Source organism: Aspergillus flavus, chromosome 3, assembly GCF_009017415.1.
Source record: "Aspergillus flavus chromosome 3, complete sequence".
Lineage (NCBI taxonomy): Eukaryota > Fungi > Ascomycota > Eurotiomycetes > Eurotiales > Aspergillaceae > Aspergillus > Aspergillus flavus.
Genome location: NC_092407.1, coordinates 2,088,855 through 2,110,628, shown reverse-complemented (window position 1 = coordinate 2,110,628; position 21,774 = coordinate 2,088,855). Strand labels below are relative to the sequence as shown.

At 49.8% G+C, this 21,774-nt stretch overlaps 13 protein-coding genes across 13 annotated transcripts; 6 read left to right on the top strand and 7 right to left on the bottom strand.

Moving 5' to 3' along the window:
- Positions 1-39: 39 nt before the first annotated feature.
- F9C07_4937 (fungal-specific transcription factor domain-containing protein) lies at positions 40-2,227 on the bottom strand (the record flags this gene model as incomplete). Its single annotated transcript, XM_041290862.1, has 2 exons — positions 40-2,058; positions 2,174-2,227. 2 exons carry the CDS (start codon positions 2,225-2,227, stop codon positions 40-42), a joined length of 2,073 nt encoding a protein of 690 aa, XP_041144544.1.
- A 681-nt stretch (positions 2,228-2,908) lies between these two features.
- On the top strand, positions 2,909-4,084 carry F9C07_4936 (CaaX farnesyltransferase alpha subunit Ram2; the record flags this gene model as incomplete). Its single annotated transcript, XM_041290872.1, has 3 exons — positions 2,909-3,138; positions 3,205-3,309; positions 3,370-4,084. The coding sequence occupies 3 exons, from the start codon at positions 2,909-2,911 to the stop codon at positions 4,082-4,084; spliced, it is 1,050 nt and encodes a 349-aa protein (XP_041144543.1).
- Positions 4,085-4,157: 73 nt separating this feature from the next.
- Positions 4,158-10,203, bottom strand: F9C07_2281950 (methionyl-tRNA synthetase). Its single transcript, XM_041290861.2, has 11 exons — positions 10,025-10,203; positions 9,815-9,969; positions 9,717-9,763; positions 8,214-9,626; positions 8,036-8,154; positions 7,909-7,980; positions 7,752-7,838; positions 7,566-7,697; positions 7,145-7,506; positions 6,614-7,091; positions 4,158-6,557 (listed from the first exon to the last, which is right to left on the bottom strand). The coding sequence occupies exons 4-11, from the start codon at positions 8,413-8,415 to the stop codon at positions 6,285-6,287; spliced, it is 1,725 nt and encodes a 574-aa protein (XP_041144541.1). The 5' UTR covers positions 8,416-9,626; positions 9,717-9,763; positions 9,815-9,969; positions 10,025-10,203; the 3' UTR covers positions 4,158-6,284.
- Positions 4,319-5,635, bottom strand: F9C07_4935 (putative L-serine dehydratase; the record flags this gene model as incomplete). Its single annotated transcript, XM_041285319.1, has 1 exon — positions 4,319-5,635. The coding sequence occupies one exon, from the start codon at positions 5,633-5,635 to the stop codon at positions 4,319-4,321; it is 1,317 nt and encodes a 438-aa protein (XP_041144542.1).
- F9C07_4933 (putative nuclear transport factor 2 domain protein) lies at positions 8,749-9,304 on the top strand (the record flags this gene model as incomplete). The annotated part of the gene is made up of 2 exons (XM_041290871.1): positions 8,749-8,794; positions 8,862-9,304. 2 exons carry the CDS (start codon positions 8,749-8,751, stop codon positions 9,302-9,304), a joined length of 489 nt encoding a protein of 162 aa, XP_041144540.1.
- On the bottom strand, positions 9,534-10,060 carry F9C07_2230798 (uncharacterized protein; the record flags this gene model as incomplete). Its single annotated transcript, XM_071509871.1, has 5 exons — positions 9,534-9,626; positions 9,717-9,763; positions 9,815-9,898; positions 9,957-9,969; positions 10,025-10,060. 5 exons carry the CDS (start codon positions 10,058-10,060, stop codon positions 9,534-9,536), a joined length of 273 nt encoding a protein of 90 aa, XP_071365019.1.
- A 246-nt stretch (positions 10,204-10,449) lies between the features above and the next one.
- On the top strand, positions 10,450-10,999 carry F9C07_4932 (60S ribosomal protein eL38; the record flags this gene model as incomplete). The annotated part of the gene is made up of 3 exons (XM_041290870.1): positions 10,450-10,513; positions 10,652-10,780; positions 10,950-10,999. 3 exons carry the CDS (start codon positions 10,450-10,452, stop codon positions 10,997-10,999), a joined length of 243 nt encoding a protein of 80 aa, XP_041144538.1.
- Positions 11,000-12,771: 1,772 nt separating this feature from the next.
- Positions 12,772-13,577, top strand: F9C07_4931 (glycoside hydrolase; the record flags this gene model as incomplete). The annotated part of the gene is made up of 2 exons (XM_041290869.1): positions 12,772-12,872; positions 12,926-13,577. 2 exons carry the CDS (start codon positions 12,772-12,774, stop codon positions 13,575-13,577), a joined length of 753 nt encoding a protein of 250 aa, XP_041144537.1.
- Positions 13,578-13,802: 225 nt separating this feature from the next.
- F9C07_1397798 (uncharacterized protein) lies at positions 13,803-14,751 on the bottom strand. Its single transcript, XM_071508073.1, has one exon. The coding sequence runs from the start codon at positions 14,520-14,522 to the stop codon at positions 14,028-14,030; it is 495 nt and encodes a 164-aa protein (XP_071365018.1). The 5' UTR covers positions 14,523-14,751; the 3' UTR covers positions 13,803-14,027.
- Positions 14,752-14,968: 217 nt separating this feature from the next.
- F9C07_4929 (GNAT domain-containing protein) lies at positions 14,969-15,854 on the bottom strand (the record flags this gene model as incomplete). Its single annotated transcript, XM_071511290.1, has 3 exons — positions 14,969-15,601; positions 15,687-15,766; positions 15,833-15,854. 3 exons carry the CDS (start codon positions 15,852-15,854, stop codon positions 14,969-14,971), a joined length of 735 nt encoding a protein of 244 aa, XP_071365017.1.
- Positions 15,855-15,952: 98 nt separating this feature from the next.
- On the bottom strand, positions 15,953-18,741 carry F9C07_1400318 (DNA polymerase delta subunit 2). The gene is made up of 5 exons (XM_071508077.1): positions 18,240-18,741; positions 17,989-18,172; positions 17,733-17,864; positions 16,716-17,679; positions 15,953-16,657 (listed from the first exon to the last, which is right to left on the bottom strand). Exons 1-5 carry the CDS (start codon positions 18,281-18,283, stop codon positions 16,359-16,361), a joined length of 1,623 nt encoding a protein of 540 aa, XP_071365016.1. The 5' UTR covers positions 18,284-18,741; the 3' UTR covers positions 15,953-16,358.
- A 787-nt stretch (positions 18,742-19,528) lies between these two features.
- F9C07_4927 (uncharacterized protein) lies at positions 19,529-20,462 on the top strand (the record flags this gene model as incomplete). Its single annotated transcript, XM_071511289.1, has 3 exons — positions 19,529-19,830; positions 20,113-20,270; positions 20,338-20,462. The coding sequence occupies 3 exons, from the start codon at positions 19,529-19,531 to the stop codon at positions 20,460-20,462; spliced, it is 585 nt and encodes a 194-aa protein (XP_071365015.1).
- Positions 20,463-20,711: 249 nt separating this feature from the next.
- On the top strand, positions 20,712-21,758 carry F9C07_4926 (2-nitropropane dioxygenase; the record flags this gene model as incomplete). Its single annotated transcript, XM_071511288.1, has 1 exon — positions 20,712-21,758. The coding sequence occupies one exon, from the start codon at positions 20,712-20,714 to the stop codon at positions 21,756-21,758; it is 1,047 nt and encodes a 348-aa protein (XP_071365014.1).
- Positions 21,759-21,774: the final 16 nt, after the last annotated feature.

Sequence of the window (21,774 nt, the reverse complement as noted above, 5' to 3'; positions counted from 1 at the left end):
GTATCCAATCTATCCACAGTCCCAGGTACATCCCAATCATTAGCCCATTGTCGTCTCCCATCCGTTCTCGATCATCACATCCATCCAGTACACATTTGATTCCCTTGCGTCCATCCGTTTCCAGACTTCCTTCACGATCTGCAAGCAGACATCGATCGGTTTCGGGGGAAGCACATGCAAGAACGAAGTGAGTCGTCCGAGGACAAATTGTCTCGAACGAGATACTTCGATGGCATGCGAGGAGATATTTGGACCGCTAATATCGAGTGAAACTTCTGACCGAGGTAGACGGAGCTCGCTGCTGGAGGCCACGAGCAAGAAGGGTTGGAGACATCGGGTGCGAGATTCAATGGGGATCGTTTTTAGGCGAGATAAAGTGGTCAGAGCGAACTCTGTTAGCCAGCTATCGTAGTAAGTGTCTGGGAGAGTCTCCGAGTCGTTTGGTGGGTTGCTTTCGGGTTGTAGATACATAGATTCGAACCAGGCTGAGTTGATCAGGTCTGGGGCAGTGTCTACGGATAGGAATGGATCGCGAGGGGTTGCACTTGGCTGTTGATTGTAGGATTGGGAAGAAGGTTGCTGCGAGCCTAGACGACGGTAAAGGAGATCCGGGAAGACGCGATACAGTTGCATGAGGCCTGTACATCGGTACACTTCCGCCATGGTTAACAGGTGCCACACCGGAGTCTCGTCATCGCCGGGGCTAACTATTTCAGCTTCAGCCGGATGTGCCAGTTCAAGGAGTCGTTCTTCTAGCTCTCGCGCTTTCTCAATAGCCCTCTGGGCCTCGGCGATATCAGCACGCGAGGTAAACACCCTGGCACGGATGCGCTTTCTCTCGCAACGCACGAGTCTTCCTACTTCCTGAACAGTGAATTGGGTATCGCGGGCGATCCCAGTCCACGGATGTGGTATCCGCTGCAAGACCAGTGGCCCGCCTGAGTCTGCAGCTGCATTGCCTGATAGGACTGCTGTGTCATCTGCAACAAACGACAGAAGCATTTCCCAGTATACCAAAGCTTCCTGGAAGAACTGATGATTATTACCACGCTCTGAATTGGTGATCTCCAAGGGCTTGGTCTCAAGGTGATTCCGGAGTAGATTGAAGAACGAGATTCCTAGATCTTTGGAGTCGTGCCAGCTGGCTGTCTGGCCGAGCATGAGTAAAGCCAATAAAGACTTATCATCTAAGATAGTCTCTTTTGCAATGATATCGACAGCCTCATTACGTAGCTTACGTCCCAACGGGCCAAACTGCGGGAAATCATTCACCAGCGTGGCCGCTGCCATACTCTGCATGGTCTTACACATGGCCAACGAGGAGCCCCAAAGGCGGGACACAGTCGACCGAAAAGGGTTCATTTGACTGTCATAGCTTGAGAATAAAGCTGCTACCTCTTTAAAATAGTACTCAATGAGGGTCCAGGACGGGTTATTCAATGGCTGTGGGATTGACGTCAGGTCGCGCTGGGGTGGTTGTGAGTTTGATGGAGGGTATTTCCGGACGATGGTCGATGGAGAGAAGCCAAAGAAATTGGGTAACTCATGCTGAGATTCAGGCGCTCTCGAAAAAAGCAAGTTCAATGGGTTTCCAGGGTCATTTGGAGCATCAACATCGAATATCGAGCCCGCTCGCTCGTGTCCAACCGCAGAGACCGATGCTGAAGACGGCGACGGACCTAGATCTGCTAGCTCTGGGAGGGAACCTGGTTCTGGGAGACCCCACAAGTTGTCATTCAATGCATTGCTTTCATCTAATCCCAATCCCTTTGGTTCCGGGTTCTCATGGGTGGTTGTCTGGTTCGCATCCCCTTTGACCAATGGAGACTCCGCTAATGTATCGGGGAACTGCGATGGTCGGGGGGAGGCGGTCGACGGTCCCGGAGCTGGAGAATGACCGGACCCCAGCGGTGACCTATTCAGTTGAGCATTGCTATCGTATTCCTCAGTAGCGGATGGATACTTGGTCACCCAGCGCAGAGACTGGGCGTAACCGGGGCATTTCACGCCCAAGCGGGTGCATCGACTGCAATGAGGCTTCTCTTCCCCACATTTCACCTATTGAGACCACCGAATTAACACCTCTTCTTTGAGTATCCTTTTAACCTTCACTGTCCCATGGATGTATTGCATATAGAGATCAGCGGATGAGGAGAAGACTTTGAGACCATACCCGTTTGCTTTTACACCTCGCACAGCCGTTGCGGGATTTCTTGACACGTCGCATTATCACCCGGTTCTTTTACAGCAGGTTCCGGATAGTGCCAATGGGAGTAGCGACATCATGATGTCGAGTTAACGATGAATGTTCTCCGAGAAATAATCCTCTTGTGCGGGGAAATTTGGCTGTTATCAGTTTCCCATGCGGTGGAACCAATAGGAACCTGCGCGGGTCCTTTGCCTCTTTTGGGGCATTTGGAGACTCAACGGGGAAGTCAGGTGTGTCTCGTGGATACCTCAGGCAAAGTGGCCTTGGAAGAACTCACACCTCCCGTGATGGACTGAGGTTAGGACAATACTGGTGGACTCGTGCAATGGGTGAATAGAAGCCATGATGGCTGCAATTGGGCAGATTGAACCATTGTCATGTCCTATTGTTCTTGTCGATGCCTGAGGCCGGCACAGCCCCACCATAGCTCAATCCATTCATTGATTGATTTTCCATTCTAGAGTCCATTCTCCAGGCTCATTACAATCCTCAAATCAGTTTAAGAAAACTATCATAAATATCATTATTAAATCCCGGCTATCTGCACAGTTGTTAACCCGAAGAGTAAAATTTAATCTATGCTGTGTGATCGTGTTGTCTCGGTATATCTTTCTTGAATCCTTCTCCAGGAATATCCATTGGATAATATCACGCTCTCTGTGCTCTTCACCCCATCAAAGAAAGCATCTTATCCCAGAAATGTCTGGCAAATATGCCTCAGACCCGACATGGGCCTCTGTTGAGCCGATCCCACTCAATGATGGCTCGGAAACAGGGACCCTTCCACTGGCGACTATTGCCTACTCCGATGAATACCTCGAGGCTACCTCGTACTTAAGAGCAGTGATGGCTGCCAATGAAATGTCCGACAGGGCACTGAAACTCACTGACGATGTAATCGCTATGAACCCGGCGCATTATACTGTTTGGTAAGTGCAAATGTTTCCCTGCCGTACGTCCATATATATGCCCGATCACTGACAACGAATGTTTAGGCATTACCGTGTTAAGAATCTTTTTGCTCTCAAAAAGGACCTCACTGAAGAGTTTGAATGGCTGAACAAAATGTCATTGAAGTACCTCAAGAACTACCAAATATGGTATGCAGTAACCTGCAGAAATTATCGGGGAACAAAGATGATCTGACATTTTACCCATAGGCACCATCGACAGGTCCTCATGTCATCCAGGGAAAACTTTCCGACACTCCCGCCCAATGAGCTGGATTTCCTCATGAAGATGTTTAAGCAAGACGCCAAAAACTACCATGTCTGGACCTACCGCCACTGGCTAGTGCGACACTTCAGACTATGGGATGAGCCCCGAGAGATCCAGGACGTTGATCTCCTCCTGTCACAAGACGTGAGGAACAACTCCGCCTGGAATCATCGTTTCATGCTCCGTTTTGGCCCACGTAGTGATGAGCCAGACGGCGGTATGCCGAATAGTACCGCTCCCCCGCCCGAGAAGGGCAGGCTAGCCGTGGTTGACGAGGACCTTGTCGATGCTGAACTGGAGTATGCCAAGGCTAAGGTTATCAAAGCCCCTGAAAATCGCAGCCCGTGGGGATTTGCCCGTGGTGTGCTGCGGGCGTCCGGCCGGCCGCTCTCAGAGTGGAAGGACTTTGCGAAGAAGTTTGTCCAGGATAAGGTCGAGGACGGCAAGGTGGTAGATGTTGAGGTCAAGAGCAGCCATGCTGTAGAATGGCTGGCTGACACATATGGAGAAGAAGGCGAACAAGCCACCGCCGAGGCGGTGCGGATGTTTACCTTACTGAAGGAGAAGTACGATCCTATCCGAAAGAATTACTGGGATTATCGGATTCGTATGATTGCTCCTGCAACGTGGAGCCAAGAAATTCCCACATCGGCATGAGGCGCCGTGTAAATAACACCCATCTTACTATTTTATTCCCTTTCTTATCTTTACTTCTTCAAGAAAAGCCCGTATATTAGGATAAAGTGCAAGTGTATCTCATTTTCAAACGCTAAATCATTAAATCATAATAAATCTAAAACGCCAATCTAGACACCGTCATGACAGAGAACGTTAACATAACCGAGAAAGAAGAACGCAATGGCTGGCCAATAAGCATAAATTAAGAACCCATTAGTTTCCCCAACCCTCATTAAGCAGCTTTTTATACTCTGCCGCCATATCAATCGTAATATTACTTCCACCACACACAATGATCACCACTCGACTATCGGAGTTCAGGTCAGGCACAAGCTGCTTGAGCTTGGATTGGATTTCACTGCCTGCTTCCGACTCCGTTTCGGTCGCTGAGGACCCATCATCGCCGTAGCCCTCATCCCGGTGGGAAGGGTAATCCGCATCTTCTCTCTTGCGCTTCTTAGTTCCAGCTGTGAGGGCGTCGGAGGATGTCGATGGCCGAGCTCTCGCCGCGTCACCAACTGCAGCCTCAACGCATACACCGCATGCAAGTTCGACAAGCGTCCGGTGATCATCAGCAAGACGAAGCACACCCCTTGCTGCATCTGCGTCCGAAAGCACCGCACTGTGTACAGCAATACCCTGCGGCGGGGAGATAGCATATTGGAAAGTACGTTCGGAGACACGGATAGCGCCCAGAGAAGTAGCCTGGGAAGTGATCTTGGGGAGGGAGACGAGGGATTTCTTCGCGACAGCGGCAGCAAGGGAATCGGTACCTAAGGTTTCGATGGCGAGGAGGTGGATAGGGTTCGACTGGGAGTGGGAGATAGGGTTGGAAGCATAGCTGAGGCTCATCTTCTGGAGCTGGCGGTGTCGTTCGATGCCCATGACTAGACCGTTCAGGAGGCCGCCGCCGCCCACGCTGCAGATGATGGCATCCACGGGTAACGGGCGGCCACGATGGGTGGCCTCTTCATCTTCACCGGCTGGGGGAGGGAGCTGGGTGGCCAGTTCGTCAATGAGAGTGCTGTTTCCTTCCCAGATGGGCTCGTTATCAAACGGGTGTAGAGCAATCTTCGCCACGTTTTCACACTCGTTCTCGTCCTTGTTCTTCATGATCACTTCTCGCATGTACTCGCCGGCTGCTTGGAACGTGTCTCCATGCTGGATTACGTCCGCTGCACCTGCCATCCGTAGCTTCTGCACCATCAGGGGCTTCGTTGATAGTGGTACGACCACTGTGCAGGGATATCCCAGACTGCGGGCTGCGCAGACAGCGGCTAGGCCTGCGTTCCCGCCTGAGGAGGCAAAGAAGTGGACGGGTCGGTTGGCGTTCTCTGGCTTGATGAGGTGTGACAGGATCTGATTGCCCATGGCCCTGGACTTGAATGAACCGCTGGGCTGGACGTTCTCCAGCTTCAGGAATATCCTACATCCTGCAGCACGAGAAAGGGAGGCAGATTCCACCAAAGGGGTTTGCACCCATGGTGTCTTGAAGGAGGGTTGGGCTTCCTCTAAGGCGATGCTACCCATGATAGAGGATCTGTACTCGGGGTTTAGGCTAGTTTGGGTTGAGGATACGTGATCAGGATGTCTTGAAAGTTATGAGAGACAAGTTGATTGTATATAGTTGCCACAGAGCAGAGAGTTAAAGAAGTATACAAGGAGTATAACCTGGTTGTATCACGGAACAATATGTGGTAGCAATAGGGGAATCAAACAAGTAATGAGAGATAAGCAAGCACAACAAAATACCAACCCTTCCATTATATTATTATTCACCGCATCGAACACCATAGTATCTCTGATATACAAGCGGATGTCTTTCCGATACCACCTTAGTAGGTTTGCCGCGGGAAAGGCCAGAGTTTTCCGTCCCGATATCTATCGCTCCCAACGTCGTGGATCTGGGCCTTTTCCGCTGATAACCTTGTGGAATCGAGCAAAACCATCCATTGGCCATGACATAACATAAACCATGCTCATGGGGTCGAGCGTCGAGGAAAAATAAACCTTGCACGCCAGCTTCATCGAGCACAATCGGGAAAAGCTTCGCGACGTTCCCTGACCCTTGCGTCGGTGGAGAATAGTGCCAATTAGATCGCAAAATGGTGTTGTAATCTACTTTTATGATTGGCTTCCGTGGCTTTTCCTGTTATCAAACCGTACGTCCTTGTGACGTTTATTGCTCCACGATAAGAGGGGGAAACAAGACGGTCTTCTTAATGCCTTCTCCATATTCTGCATCGGACCCAAATACTGCGGCCGAGAATGCCCGTTTGGAGGGACGGGTACTATCGACGCGGAGAACATCTAGAAGCTCTTTAGACTTTGTGGGCATGAAGGGCTGTAGGAGAATGCCGGCGATCCGGAGGGATTCGGCGACATTAAACAACACTCGTTGAGCTTTGATAGCATCCTTCCACGGCTCCGATAGATGGATGTACTTGTTGCCCTGAAGCAGAGTATCAGCACGAATATGTCACGATTAAAAATAGTAGCTTATCTTACCTGCTCGATTAACACCATGATGTTTTGCAAAGCGGCACGAGGGTTAAGGCTCTCCATTTGTTCCCCCACTTTGACTGGGGTTTCCCTCAGCAGTTGTTCAAATTGCAAATCTTGCTCATTTGCGGCCGGAAGTTCGCCCGATGTCCCGCTGACAATGTAAGAATGGAGTTTCCCTTTCGAAGAGCCGATTGTTCGGAGCACAAGGTTTCCGATGCCCGATTGGAGCAGCTTCTTGTAGTCACGGATGATGTAGGAGTTGTCATAGTCAGCGTCTCCCGCCAAGCCTCCCTGGTAGGCAAGGAAGAAGCGCATGGTGTCAACCCCGAAACGGTCTAAAGAAAAGAAGGGGTTCACAACATTTCCGGTGGATTTGGACATTTTCTCATGGTTGATCGTCCAGTGGCCATGAACAAGGACATTACGAGGAAGGGGGAGGTCAAGCGCCATGAGGAACGCTGGCCAGTATACACAGTGGAAGCTGTACGCTCGTCAGTGTCCTGCTCGTAGTGCTCTACGGAGGTCAATGCATACCGAACGATATCCTTGCCGACAACGTGTACATCTGCGGGCCACCCAAGGCCACCTTCCTGACCGGGGGGGAAAGGGTATCCCGCCTTGGTCAAATAATTGACAAGTGCGTCCAGCCATACATAAATGGTCTGTGTATCATCCCCAGGGACAGGAATCCCCCAAGTTAACCGCTCTACGGGTCTGGAAATCGACAGATCCTGGAGCCCTGAAGATACTGATTTTACGATCTCTGTCGTGTAATTTGATGGTGTAATGAAGCCTGTCTTGTATAGATCCAGCAGACGCTCTTGGAAAGCAGACAGGCGGAAGTGATAGTTTGTCTCAGAGGACCATTCTACTTCTTTCCCTGTCTCGGCCGAAACCTGCATTGTTAAATCAGCTCGTTGTCCATTGTAAAAGTAATAGTTCTGTAGGCTAATACCATTCTCTTTCTTCCAGTGGTAGGATCCAGCGAGTTATGTACCTGCGACGGAGGATAGAATGTTTCATCGCTAACGGAATACCAACCTTCGTGCTTAGAGGTGTAGATATAGCCTCTGTGATCCAACATTTCCTATGATCGTTTAGTTCTCCTATGCAGCGGTCCGAAGGCCCGTCTATCACTTACCCAGAAATACTGTACGGACTTCTTGTGCGCCGCCTCTGTCGTCCGGATGAAGTAATTGTAATCCATATTTGCCGCCTTGGCTAGATCCTACCCAGGATGTCAATAACTCATGTAATGGAATCCATACCGCCTACTAAGTTGCGAAAGCAGGACCGACCTCGAAGGTTTTGTAGTTCATATCGCAGAAGGCCTGAGTATCCATTTCTGCGGCTAGGGCGGCTTGCTGGATCTGTACCGTACAGTCAATACCATGGAAGTTTTTTGATTGAGAATATCCCTTCTACCTTCATGCCATGTTCATCGGTACCGGTCAATAGTTGAGCGTCTGTTTCTCCGCAGAGTGTTCGCCATCGCTTTAGGATGTCGGCAATTATCATAGTGTAGAGATGACCGACATGAGGGGCTGAGGCAATGAATGTAGTCAATATCTCGTGCTTGTTTATTGATGATAGGTAGACTTACCGGCATTCACATAGAAAATAGGTGTTGTCACATAGTAGGGTTTCTTGTGCTCTCCCGAAGGTGCTGTCGCGAATCTGCGCGGAGCAATAATTGGAGTCGGGCGAAGGGTTCTGCAAGCAGTACATTGCCAAGTTGGACGTTTATATGCCAGGAACTGGTTGGCCCATGAAAGGGCACGAAACCGTGCTCTGGGAAGAGCCATTGCGAACTGGATGCGGAGTGAGGAGGAGGACTCCAAATTCTAGACTGCTTTTGATGGGTGATTTATCGGAGTTGGAGAGGCTAATCTCCGGGTGGCCTAAGCTCCCGTACCTTTTTTTCTGCCGCTTGTGCCTCTTCTCTTTCTCTTCTCCACCACCTATCTCTACTTCACTATAGAGGTCCGACTCCGACTCTACTCTGATCCTTCTCGATATACCCATTTAGTCCATATGCTAATTTGTCTACCTATTCTCTTGTAGACTGTCTATTCTCCTATCGACCTGGATTGCGCAGGTGTCAACAGTTACAACACCCACTACTTGATTCTTTCGCGATGGCCCCCACAACTGAAGATGCGCTCACTAAAGTGTCTACGGATGGTATACATCCCCTGCATCGTACTGCTTTCTTTCTGCCCCAGTCCATTAATCTAAGTTCTACCACTAGCGGCCACGGAATTTGTCCAGTCATTCTACCCCGCCTTGCAGTCCAACCGCGGTACGATATCATCTTTTTACAACCAAACGATCTCAATGATTCTATTCAACGGTAATGTTGTCGCCGATGGCAAAGCGGTTCAGGAAATCTTTGTCAATCAGATGCCGCCGGCTCATTACGAGGTGCAGTCGTTTGATTGCCAAATCATCAACCCAGCGTATCCCACGCCTACAGCAACTGGGCTCAAAGCTCCGAATGAAACTACTCTCAGAGACAAATCGATTCTGGTGCTGGTCAGTGGTTACGTGCGATTTGGAGAATCTCGCGATCTTCCGCAGCGCGGGTTCAGCGAAACTTTCGTGCTAGTGCCGAACCCTTCCGCCGATGGCCCCAAGGGCAAACGCAAACGAGAATGGCTTATTGAATCTCAGACATTTCGGCTGGTTGTTTGAAAGAACAATTCCCATTCACAAGGAGGAGTACATCTTTAGGGGCTGTGCATCAATCACCAGACCTATCAGGGATACAATGGGGGGGTATTATAGATGGGGTATGAGTACAAAAGCGACAAAATACTTCAATGCGCAACACGAACAAAAACTCAAGAGAAACACTGAAAGCACCTGTTGATGTGCACGGATGGAACGTGAACTCTGGAATGCACAAATCACGACAGGATAATCATGCTCTGGACCTCGGCGGTATACGGAGGTTTGCTTTGACTCGCTCCAGCAGCTCTTCACGTGTGGCTTCATTGTTCGGCATAAGTCCCCTCTAAGATTGCCGTCGGAGTCAATTTACATTACACACACGAGGTCGAATTGTGATAGATTTCGATTTTCACAAGGTGAAGAAAGCACATACGTTACTGAGCCACCTTTTCATCTCTTCAACAGTCCAAGTTTCAGGATCTTTTCACAAAGTCAGCCTATGAAGCTTCATCAATTATATCTGATGCTTACCTCCGGTTGGGTCTGATTCTGCAGGGAAAATGTCGCTACCCCATATGGCCCAGGCCGCTGCAGCGGTGACCATGCCAGCAAACCCTGAATGAGTCGACGTTAACGATTGTTCTTTTATTGCTTTGCCACTACCGATGTATACCTAGAAAAAGATTCTAGATGCTTGTCAGCTGTTTTTGAAACATCACCTGGGGTATCTACTGTACGAACCTTTGAGTGCATCGCTCGATCTAGCGCAGTCGGCATTTTGACTTGGATCTTATGTCTGAGTATGCGAACACAATAAAAATAGTGATTTGTGTAGATGAGAAAATGACAGATGTCAGATTGATCAAGCTCGTGACGTGATGCTTCAGTACCAGGTACTTATACTACCTGTCTGCATACAGTATAGTTGCCGCCTAGCTTGCACCGCCACTCTAGTGGATTAACCCAATATAGGATGTGACACGCCACAGAGCGGTGGCGCACGTAAACCAGGGCTTCTGGGGCGGAAACCCTAACGATTCCCACACAACGTTAGCGCCTCACCGTCCGGACGCCCGCAAGTCGAGACTTCGAGATCGCGATTGTCCTTCACTCGTCCCGACTTTTTGCTCGACCATCCCGACTTACGTCCCCAATCACCGCCCACCATGCCTCGTGAAATCTCCGACATCAAGCAGTTCATTGAGATCTGCCGCCGCAAGGATGCCTCCTGTACGTTCTCCACGGTCGTTAACCGCTCGGTTGTTTTGGGTTGGGCTTGAGGCTCGCCGATGAGCTCCGGCCGGTGATGGATAGGTTATGAGTGTTGTGCTTGGATCGATGGTGCTAACGGATGATGTTTGCGATTAGCTGCCCGCATCAAGCGCAACCGCAAGACCCAGCAGGTCAAGTTCAAGGTCCGCTGCCAGCGCTTCGTCTACACCCTTGCCCTGAAGGACTCCGACAAGGCCGACAAGCTCAAGCAGAGCTTGCCCCCAGGTGCGTTGCCTTCCAGGCCCATTTGAAAACACTCGGTCGCTATTCGGATTTCAATCTTGCTCGCTCCGCCGGTTTGCATGGCTTAGGTGGAGGCTCTGGGACATGATATGAGACATGACTACGCGGCCACAACTACGCAGAACTTATGCTGACGATTTTACTACAATAGCCCTCAAGGTCGTTGATGTCTCCAAGGGCGAGAAGAAGAAGGCTCTGTAAATACCTTCAATGATTTGAAGTAGGGAGAGGTGGGCTCGGAGGACGGTTGCCGAAGCATAAGTCGACTGTCGAATGGGATTTGGCATTGGCATGGATGCTTGTGTGGGCCGGCACTGGGATGAATCGATTTGACCTGTTTGATATACGGGAGGACTGAAGTCCCTGCGTCTGTCGGATGCTGTGATCATAAGTCAGGAACGGCACTTGTCACCGGCCAGACGACCTACATATCTAAATCAACTTCCAGAGGATGCTTGGTCGGAGCTCCCTGGTTCTACTATCTAATGAAGAGAAAAACAGTTGAAATGCCGTGCACCTTGTTCAACCTTCAATGTTACTAAGGTCTTCGCTACATTGATTGCGCTCCTGGCCACGATGGCTGTGGTCATATCACCATGGAGATTCTTTGGGTAGAATGTAGATGCGCTGCGGACTTGATATTTGTAAGGCTTTCTGAAACTGCTCGATGTCTCGACCCTCGCTAGTTTTGAGATATGCAGCGCTCCGGAATTTAGTTTCTCTTGGGATTTATATATTCGAAATCAGCATAAACTATCGACGACGATCCTCTCTGGAAATTACCACATAACCAAGTGTGGATAAATTGGACGTTGACATAGTATGACCCATGCATACGGAAGACCGGCTATATTGTAGTTTAGGGTCCTTGGCGGGCCTTTAGTGAAACACTTTTCGGCTTTCCTCCAACTCGTCCTGTCACAGACTTCAATGATCGTCATCCGCCCTTAAATGCACACCCTTTCTTGATCCAATCCCAAATGCCAGAGAAATTCCATTAGGATCCATCATGTGCCAGGTCTGTCAGACTGGTTATATGCCAAGATCAACTGCCATGCCGGCAATTTGGATGCAGAAACATGGTGCAGAAGTATCCTCGAATCAGGAATTAGAGCTGATCTCTGAGCGCTAATCATTTCCATTCAAGTCACGGCAAGTTTCTTGTAGATGATCTTTATGCTATATGGATCACGGAGACTCCTCTCATCTTGCTGGGCTGAAGACTCGGTCAATACCATGATACCTTTCCTGGATGATGGTGGCCCTGAGCGTCTCGCGTACCTGAATTCACGGCATATTAGCCATCGGTCCGTCAACCCGAGGGTCGATCGACTCCGGCATTAGCTGCCCAGCAGGTATACAGCCTTGAGGCAAGCCATTGGGTGGAAACACAACATAGTTAGGGTCACATGGCAGGGCCGTCACCTCCTCAGTAGTGCTTGAAGTTCATTTGTGGATCTTCATAGATGACCTTGTTCCATTTTGGCAGAATTGGGAGATGTACTATCACGGCAATGCGTCCGGTATCCAGCATAGTCCGCCGGAAGATGCTTGAGCGTCGAATTATGCAGCGGCGAAAGGTGCAGGATGGCTGACGCTCAGTTTAATGAGCAGTGGCGCCACCATATTGTATTGGTCTCTGTATGGGGCATATGTGAAGACCGAAGCACATCTACCTGCCACCGAACTAATTCCGGATAATATCATCCACTGGTCCGGGTGTCGCAGGTAGCCCATAGTCACAAGGGTGGAGCATCCCCCTCCCGACTAGGTACATGGAAATAGGAGTTTGGCTGGACCTAGTGTGCTTGGAGGGCATTATAAAAAGGCAGTGAAATGTCAGGAACTGCCTATCCGTTTCGTCTTCAGACACATTCCCTTCCATTCCTTCTTCCCGCCTTTGATCGAGCAGGTCTTTCAGTCACTGGCCACGGATTTGATATCCTTTAGTCCCATTCAATTATACCACCACAATGGCTATGTCCAAGATCGTGTCGCTTACTGGCCTCCTGGCCTCTGCCTCTCTCGTCGCCGGCCACGGTTATGTGTCTGGAGTCGTCATTGATGGTCAATAGTATGATTCTAAATTCGCAAAAAAGTCATTATAAAGGCTAACACCCACCATAGCTATGGTGGATACCTTGTTGACAAGTACGCCTACTCGGACAATGCCCCAGATACCATTGGCTGGACCACCTCTGCCACCGACCTTGGATTCGTGGACGGCACTGGATACCAGTCCCCCGATATCATCTGTCACAAGGACGGAGCGCCAGGTGCTTTGACTGCTGAAGTTGCTGCTGGTGGCAAAATTGAACTGCAGTGGACTGAGTGGCCTGAAAGTCACCACGGCCCTGTCCTCAATTACCTCGCACCCTGCGGCGGCGAGTGCTCCGCGGTGGACAAGACAACTTTAGAGTTCTTCAAGATCGAGGCCAAGGGCCTGATTGACGGCACCACCCCCCCGGGTCAGTGGGCTACCGATGACTTGATCAGCAACAACAACAGCTACACTGTGACCATCCCGACATCCATCCAAGAGGGCAACTATGTTCTCCGCCACGAGATCATCGGCCTTCACTCTGCCGGTCAGAAGGATGGTGCTCAGAACTACCCCCAGTGCATCAATATCAAGGTCACTGGCGGCGGAGACGCCACGCCGGCAGGTACCGCCGGCGAGGCCCTTTACAAGGACACTGACGCTGGTATTCTGTTCGACATCTACAGTGACCTCAGCGGCGGCTACCCCATCCCTGGCCCTGAGGTTTTCAGCGCTTAAACTGGAGGTTTGAATCTGATGTCAGTGGGTAGTTTCGTGAGTGGGAATGCCTTGTGGGTAACTACATAGGAGGCTTTCTTCTATACTACCTGGCAATCTATTAGCGGTGATTATGCATTCTGTTCATAGTCTTATTACTCTTCGAATGTGAATATTGGTTACTTCCCTTCGTATTGAATGGCAGTCCTCGCTTGAACTGATAAATAAATACAAACAAGAACAAGTGCTGTAAAAGAAAGAGATAAACGACAAACGGTATGCGCATCTTACTAAACAAACAATCATATCAGGGTATACATCAGTCAAAGCATATTCTTCAATCTCGGCACCATCTCCCAAATTGCACCTTATAACGGTGTCGAACTTTGTGAAGTACTCAACACTAGCAGTTCACATCCATCAGTCAATATAAGAGCAACATAGGAGAAGGCCCGAGAGGAACACAATCTACTAACCTCGACGATCATGTTCAACATCCGTATCCAGACCATCCTCCACAGTAGACAATTCTCCCACCACGCCCCATTTCTCCTCCCATTCTCTCAGCAAGACCAGTTCCTCCGGTGGGATTATCGCATTCTGGCCCAGTTCCTCCTTCATCCTCTGCACCAACTCAGCGACCTCGGCCCGTGACTTCTCGGTCGAACAAACAACCGTGATCGAGTATGCGCTTGCGCTCATGCTGACAATGCTGTACGCCGCATCTCTGACATGATTGCCGATGGCAATTGTGATCTTATCAATGGACGCCGGTAAGCTGATGCTGATGTTCCGGAAATCCGAACGGTCGTGTACATTAAACCACGTTGCGTGGACGGCCGGAGGACTGGAGATGGTAGTCTCTGGCTGTGCTGCCTGGTTGGTTTCGTCCGGGTCTGGAGCCTGGTAATTTTCAGTTACAATGGGTGCTTTGCGTCTGGAGCGCCATCGTGTTAGGTATCCCATTGTTTGGGAGGACTCTAGGTTGAATGAATGGGATTCTTAGAAGACCGGGATGTTTGGAAAAAAAGGGGGGGGGGCCAAAACGAATCCTTTATGAGTGAGAGGGGGGAGGATCAGCTTAGTGGCATGAGCAGAAGACAAAGCTCCTGGCACTATAAAAAGGCCATTAGTTGGGAGTTTTATTATCAGGTCACGTCAGTGCCTACTGATGGGCGCAGGAGGATTCAGATTTAGCCGGGGATCAGACACCATGTGAGGATTCCAAACCCTAGACACGTTGCATACTCTACCAGGAAGTAAGTAGTGTAGTATTCCAGGTACCAAATGCGAGTCATGGCTCGTTTCATTGGATCGGGCCATGGAAATCCACTTTCCCCCCGTTGACGCTAAAAACGGGATACGATTTAATATCAATCAATCAATCAATCATAAGGTAGTGGTAATCACTACTACTGACACCGATGATACTCCAACTCAACATATCCCTCAACCCCCGCCCTCTTCAGACCCTGATCCACAGTATCCCGACTCAAATCCATCCTTCTGAGCTCAAACTCCCCAAAATAGTTCGCCTCCTCCGACACCTTCCGAAACCCCGCGCCCTCAAACAAGCCCAGACTGCGCCCATTCCCCTGCCCAATCTTAACACTAAGACACGAGAACCTCCCCCCACTAACGCCAGCTTCCCTTAGAGCCTTGGCAGCAACCTGATCCCCTCTCACAAACTCCTCCAGAATCTCCACTTCATGATCAGCAATGTATCGAAGAAAAGAGAGCAGCGTGGCCTTCCCGAACCCTTTCCGCTGATTGCTCTTCTCGGCGATCATGAGCTCGATCTCGCCGATGATCTGGGGCTCGGAGTTCCCTTCTTCGCCGTCGTCGACGCGGAGGAAGAGATTCACGTCCCCGATCATCCGTTCGGAGCTGTCATCTTCATCGCGGAGTGGGGAGCCTCCCGTTCCTGTGGGGGAGGGCTGGCACACGATGAAGGTTAGCTTGTCTGGGTCTTGGCGCCAGCTTTGTTGCATGGCGTATTCCTCTTCTAGAGAGAGTGGTTCTGAGGCTGTTGCTTCTTGGATTTCCTGGTCTTGGTGTTAGTTTTGCTGGTTTTTTTCTATCCTTGGGTATGAGGAGATTGAATAGGAGGAGATGCAAGATGAAACATACCTCATCTTTCATCCATTCGTGGTAGCGGGGAACGTGCCATTTGGAGTAAGGCACCAGGAGTACCGTAGGTGTTGAAATAGCTATACTGATCTGTTAGTGTATGTATTTGGTGATTGTGAGTGATCGGGGAGATGAAGCGGGCGTACCAGTTTTGGCATTTAACAACATTTTTAGCCGGGTTTAGTTTATATGCTCGAGATACAATGATGCCTATATAAAAGTAGATTTGTGGGGTCCGGAGAATTGGTCTAGATTGTATACTCGTGGGGCAGGTTTTGGAAGATCAGATCCAGCGCGAGAATTAATTTCTATTCAATGACTTTTTTTGATGTGCGAGTCTTGGCATCTGGGGCCACGTTCCTATTTCCATGAAGAATTGACATACACTGATGTTTTTCTCGTTCGCTTCTCTTTGCTGTACCCTATCGGAGAGGATTTTCGACCTGAAAATGGATTCCTTTCTGGGTAATTTATGAAAACATGGCCAGAACCGCATGGGGCTCGGTTGGGAGTGGAAATGCCGTCTGAAACGCCTGAGATAGCGGTCATTCTCAGCATCAATATCACGGGTCCACGCATTCTGTAGGTGAATACTTGTTCGGTCTATATCATAGCTATGTCATGCTCTTGTGGGTATCTCATAAACCATTGATACCTAGTTTCACATACAAATCATTGCTTTTCCTGCTGCCCGGCGTATGTACCGAATTTGACAACTTCTACCTCCAGTGTCTCGGCATCAACCAGTACCAGCTCGCCGGTTTCCTTGAACGTAGGAATGGATAACAGACGGACTCGTGGGCCCGATATGTTATCATTTGTACCGGTCATTTCCGTGTCGGTTCCATTCAGCTTCAAGGGAGCGTCCCCTTCTATTACCGCGGTCTTGAATTGTGGCTGGTTACCAGCGAAGAAGATATGCGGACACGCCTCCATCACGAAAGGATCGTGCGTTTGGAATGGATAGGACCCTGTGACCAATCAGTATTGATTCCTTTCAAGAAATTGTCGCGGGGAGAGAGAACTCACAGATCGTGTCAGGTGCGGTGGGAACGCCACACCTCCAACGCAACATGGCCTCCATGATCTTGACCCTGGCCTCGGCATCTCCATCAGCACCAACAGTACCACTCGAATTCGCAAAATCTAGATAACGAAGGACATCGTCGACATTTTGGCCGCTCGAACCCCACAGACGCCATCCCTCTATGTCACCTTCCCATGGATTCGTGACGCTATCGAACCATCCTGGCTCTGGGGTTTCTCCAGCAGATGTAGGTCCGGAGCAATATGCCCTAGATCGCGGAAACATAGCTCGGTGGATACCTTGTTGAGGCAGTGAGAAATTGGCTGGGTCGCTTGCGCCTGCCATAAGGGTAACGGGTATACTGGGTAGAATCTCGGCGAGGAAGTTATCGAATTGGGTAATTGGAGAAGCATTGTACGCAGATGCATCATAACCATATTTCTTTGGTCCACTTTTCTTCTTTGAAGAAGCTGCATTTTCGTTAGGGTCAGTAGTCATACTCGCACCAAGAGAATTTCCCGCAATCACAAGTCTCGTGATTGCAGAAGCATCCGGGGGTGCGCTCTCATCATTTGCTGGTGATTGAGAACCTGTATAGCCAAGCAGATAGTCTGTTAAGAGCTCCAGAGATAGTGTATCGCCCGAAGTTCCCGTAATCCCAAGACCGCTGACAAAAGCAATCTTGCTTTTGCCTGTTCCTTTCTGAGAAGACTGCTTTTCATCCCTCTCCCACCGACGGGGTTGACGGGGCAGGTCAGGAACCTTTACATCGATAACCTCAAAATCTCCATTCGAGTTCTCAGTCCCTAGCACGGCAACTATAGCTCCTGTGGCCAACTGGATAGATCTGAGCATGTTCCCGGTCAATCGCAGGCGACCGGACTCGTCTTCCAGCATGATTTGTGTCAATTCGGGGTGGGCAGGATCAAGATAAGTTGGGCGAGGGGGAGGGGCTAATGTAAAGTTCTGCTCTAGCATTAGCAGGTACAAGTGTACGGGAGTAAACATTGTCGACTTGCCTCTTTCGTCAGGTCATCCAAAATATTGGGCTTCAATGGCAAGTCCATGTAGATTGTGCCCGCAACCCAGCAAAGCTCTCCTTGTCTTACATCGAGCACTCTTTCCACGCGACGAGCATGCTCTCCAGCAATCTGTTTAGCAATCCATATGTGTTAGCATACATTCGCCGGAGACTGTCCTACTTGTTCGGTCCAATGGTGCGATTGTGCGCAAGATGCGCCCCATACCATCGCGAACCCAGCGGGCAATTCTTACACTGAACCCTTCCCATGTCTCTACCGCAATTTCCTCCACTGCCGGTTTTAACTTGGCAAGTCGCAAGAAGTACATATCACCATATTGTTGTTGATAGTGCCTTTCCTGGCCAGAAGGTAATTGAAAGGTGTGAAGAGGGTTATAGCTGGAGGAGGAGCGATAGACAGGTGCATATTCTTCGTCGCTGCGAATAAGAGGAGAGTGAATGTCAGTCACTGATTAATACAGCTGGGCGCGCAGGATGGGCACACCTTGGAGGGCGCAGAAATTGGTTTTCTGCACTGCCGGACGCCATGTTGTGAAGTTGTTCCTTCCTGGTAAGAAGATCAGGATGTTTTAATAGAGGGGTTTATACCAACCCGAAAAAGGTAAGATGTGTTGTTGTCCACGGTCATTTGTAAAAGAAGGGTGCTATTTTGCTCAGTCTCGCAACTGAAGCTCAACGCGAATCACGCGTCTTTTGGCGTTCCGCGGGCGGCGTAATTACAGTACCGCTTTGGGCCAAGGCCTGGCCTAGTACTTGTATGCGCTACTGTTTATATTCTTCCAGAACCATTAGAGCTATCGAATATGAAATCTCACAAATTATGCCAATTATTTAATTGACCGATAAAGCAATGATATACTAATTAGACAGAGCATGCCTCTGCCGGATTGGAGCAGCGCAAGCAAAAGACCAACCAACACCGTGTCTTAGCTACACCAAGTCGAACCCGACATCCTAGAGTGATGGACTGGCAATGGATTGACTCGATGTCTATAGTTCCAGACTATCTCAAAATGAAGGGATGCTCTGGATTCCGGAATTGAGAAGAACTTTGTGATAAGGCGGCTTGAAACTTCAGCTTTCGGCCTCAACAGCGAACCCCAAGGCCGATATGTTGCGTCCTGATAAGGGATACGAACTTTAGACTCGGGATGGCCGAAACTGTAAAACATAGAGATGCCTTCATGAGCTCTAAACATTCAAATGAATGTCTTATTTGGACTTTCGTTCCAGACACGAAAGGTGCAATTATGTGTTGCCGGAATCACTAAATTATGCACACGTTCTAAATGTCGTGCAGAATCCGAGAGGTGAGGTAGAATGATATGCGATTTTAAGTAAACTGCAATAGATAAGTTGTCGCAAACACAATTTCCAGTTGCAAGGGATGGCCCAAGCCGCAGGGGACACTTTGACTCACTTTTCCCTCGGCCATTTCTTTTGTTGACATACTGCAGTATTCACTTGATTGGTCATGTTCTTTCCTTCTACTTTCCTAATATCCTGGAATTGAGGCAGGAACATGGCGGGAAACGGAAGGGGCATTTTTCCCAAGTATAATATGCCTCTTTCATCCATGCCGCATACTTACCTGCCAATAAACCAAGCGCCTCATATTGACTTTACTATCTCCAGAGGTTGGATCCTTGTGGTTTCTAGGGGCTCTCTAGGCCGCCTCAAAAAGGGCTAAATACAACATCAGCAGTTTTGCATATACCAATTTCTCTGAATATGAAGGTGTCACGTACACTCAGCAGCCTTATAGGCAGCTTCATGGTGCTCAACCTGTTACCATATGTCCTTGTCGCATCATTCCAGTTGAATGCTTTAGTGAGCAACTTGCCATACCATTTGTTTCAGCGAAGTCTACCAGGGTCACTCGCAACTGCCCCTGAAGGAGCAGTAGGCTACTATCAGCCGCCACCGGGACCTGTTGTCAATAATGCTCAGCCGACGGAGACCAGGCCAGCAGTGGATACGACAGCATCAGTGACAAGCACAGCGAACACTCAAGGTCTATCGCGCGAGCCGAAACAAGAGCCAGCTGAACTTAACGGCGCACCAGCAGTGACAGCGTAAGTTGCCCTGTGCGTAGCTTTATGTCATTATGCAGTCACTAATTTCAAGATCTGAAGTAACCCGCGAGACAACTTTGCCATCTTGACTGGAACCGCAACAAAGACACAGGCAATGATGGAGAGAACACAGGCGGCAACAGCTGGTCGCGATGTTGGTTTAACCCCAGCCAGCCTATTCCTTTCAGTTGTCCTAACCGTCTTGCAACTCTAAGGGAGGTCTCGCTCTAGCCGGTAGCTTATCTCCTATCTTGTCTTCCGTCTATTGGCCTTAAACATTAGGACCCTTGCTTCTGTCTCTGACCTACTAGCGAACACTCTGTTCTTCAGTGGCTTTTCAATCCTGGAGCCAAGCTTGGAAATGGCACCGGCAATTGTGGAAGTCGGTTGTCCTTATGAGAAATGTATAGAGCTCGTGGAAAGATATCATAGCTCTGACTGTATGGAAAAGAAAGTTTATGAAATCTTATACAGCCGCGTGTAATGAGCATAACTAGAGTGCAGTAGGTTCAGATGTAGCAAAAGAGAAAGCCGAAGCCTCGGTTCGGGCGGCGATCATCAGCTTTAAGGGCTCCGCTTCCCCGCATTCATGCAGCAGACCCCAAGCTGTTCAAATTTCATATCTCTCCTAAACAATGCCCCTAAAAAACCCCATTGGCCATTGCTGGCTCAATAACCATCTGCCAGACTTCTAACAGCCGCGGCTCAAGAGTACCGGACGGTAAGACATGCGAACAGTGACTTCGGACAGTTATTCATAAACCCCTATAACTGACTGACGAATATAGCATCTCAAGAACTTTGTTTTAGTCCAATTGTACCTCATACTTTATTATACTCTACTCCCTGGACAAGATTATTCATCTACTCAAACTACGAATATGTCTCTTCAAACCCCCCTCTGCTCGCTGCTCAAGATCCAGCACCCTGTCCTGCTGGCAGGAATGGCGCGTGCCTCTGGGGCTCCTCTCGCGGCCGCTGTTTCCAACGCTGGCGGTTTGGGAACAGTCGGTGGTCTGGGTTACACGCCCGAGCAACTCTCAGAGATGTTGACGGAACTCAAGGCCTCCCTACGGGACCCTTCTCTCCCCTTCGGCGTTGATCTGGCCCTACCTCAAGTTGGCGGAGGAGCTCGTGCTACAAACCACGACTACACCCACGGTCAGCTGGACCAGCTCATCGACGTCGTCATTTCCCACGGCGCCAAGCTCTTCGTCTCCGCGGTGGGTGTGCCCCCTGAGCGCGTCATCAAGAGACTACACGACGCCGGCATTTTGATCATGAACATGGTCGGAGCACCCAAGCACGCCGAGAAGGCACTTAAGCTGGGCGTGGACATCGTATGCGCCCAGGGTGGTGAAGGAGGCGGTCATACAGGCGACATCCCCTTCTCCGTGCTCGTCCCGGCAGTCGTCGACGTGGCGAAGAAGTACAAGAGCCCACTGACGGGTCAACCCGCCCTGGTCGTGGCTGCTGGTGGTATCAATGATGGACGCAGTTTAGCCGCGTCCTTGATGCTGGGCGCTGTCGGTGTCTGGGTCGGCACGCGGTTTGTTGCCTCGGAGGAGAGTAGTGCTAGTCAGTTGCACAAGGAGGCTGTCGTTGGGGCTCAATATGGAGAGACGAAGCGGACCCTGGTCGTTTCTGGTCGGCCGCTGCGGATGCTGCCCAACGATTATATCAAGAACTGGGAAAAACGACCGGAGGAGATCGCCCAGCTGACGGCTAAGGGAATCGTCCCTATCGAACATGATTTCAACAACGATAAGGAGGACATTGAGATTCCTTACCTGATGGGTGATGTCTCGGGTATTATCAAGCAGATTAAACCCGCCGGCGTGATCGTACAGGAAATGGTGCAGCAGGCCGTGGAGGTGCTGAGAACAGGGGGGTCATATATCAGCGCAGGACCTGCTAGCAAGCTTTGAGTGGAAGAGTATCTCA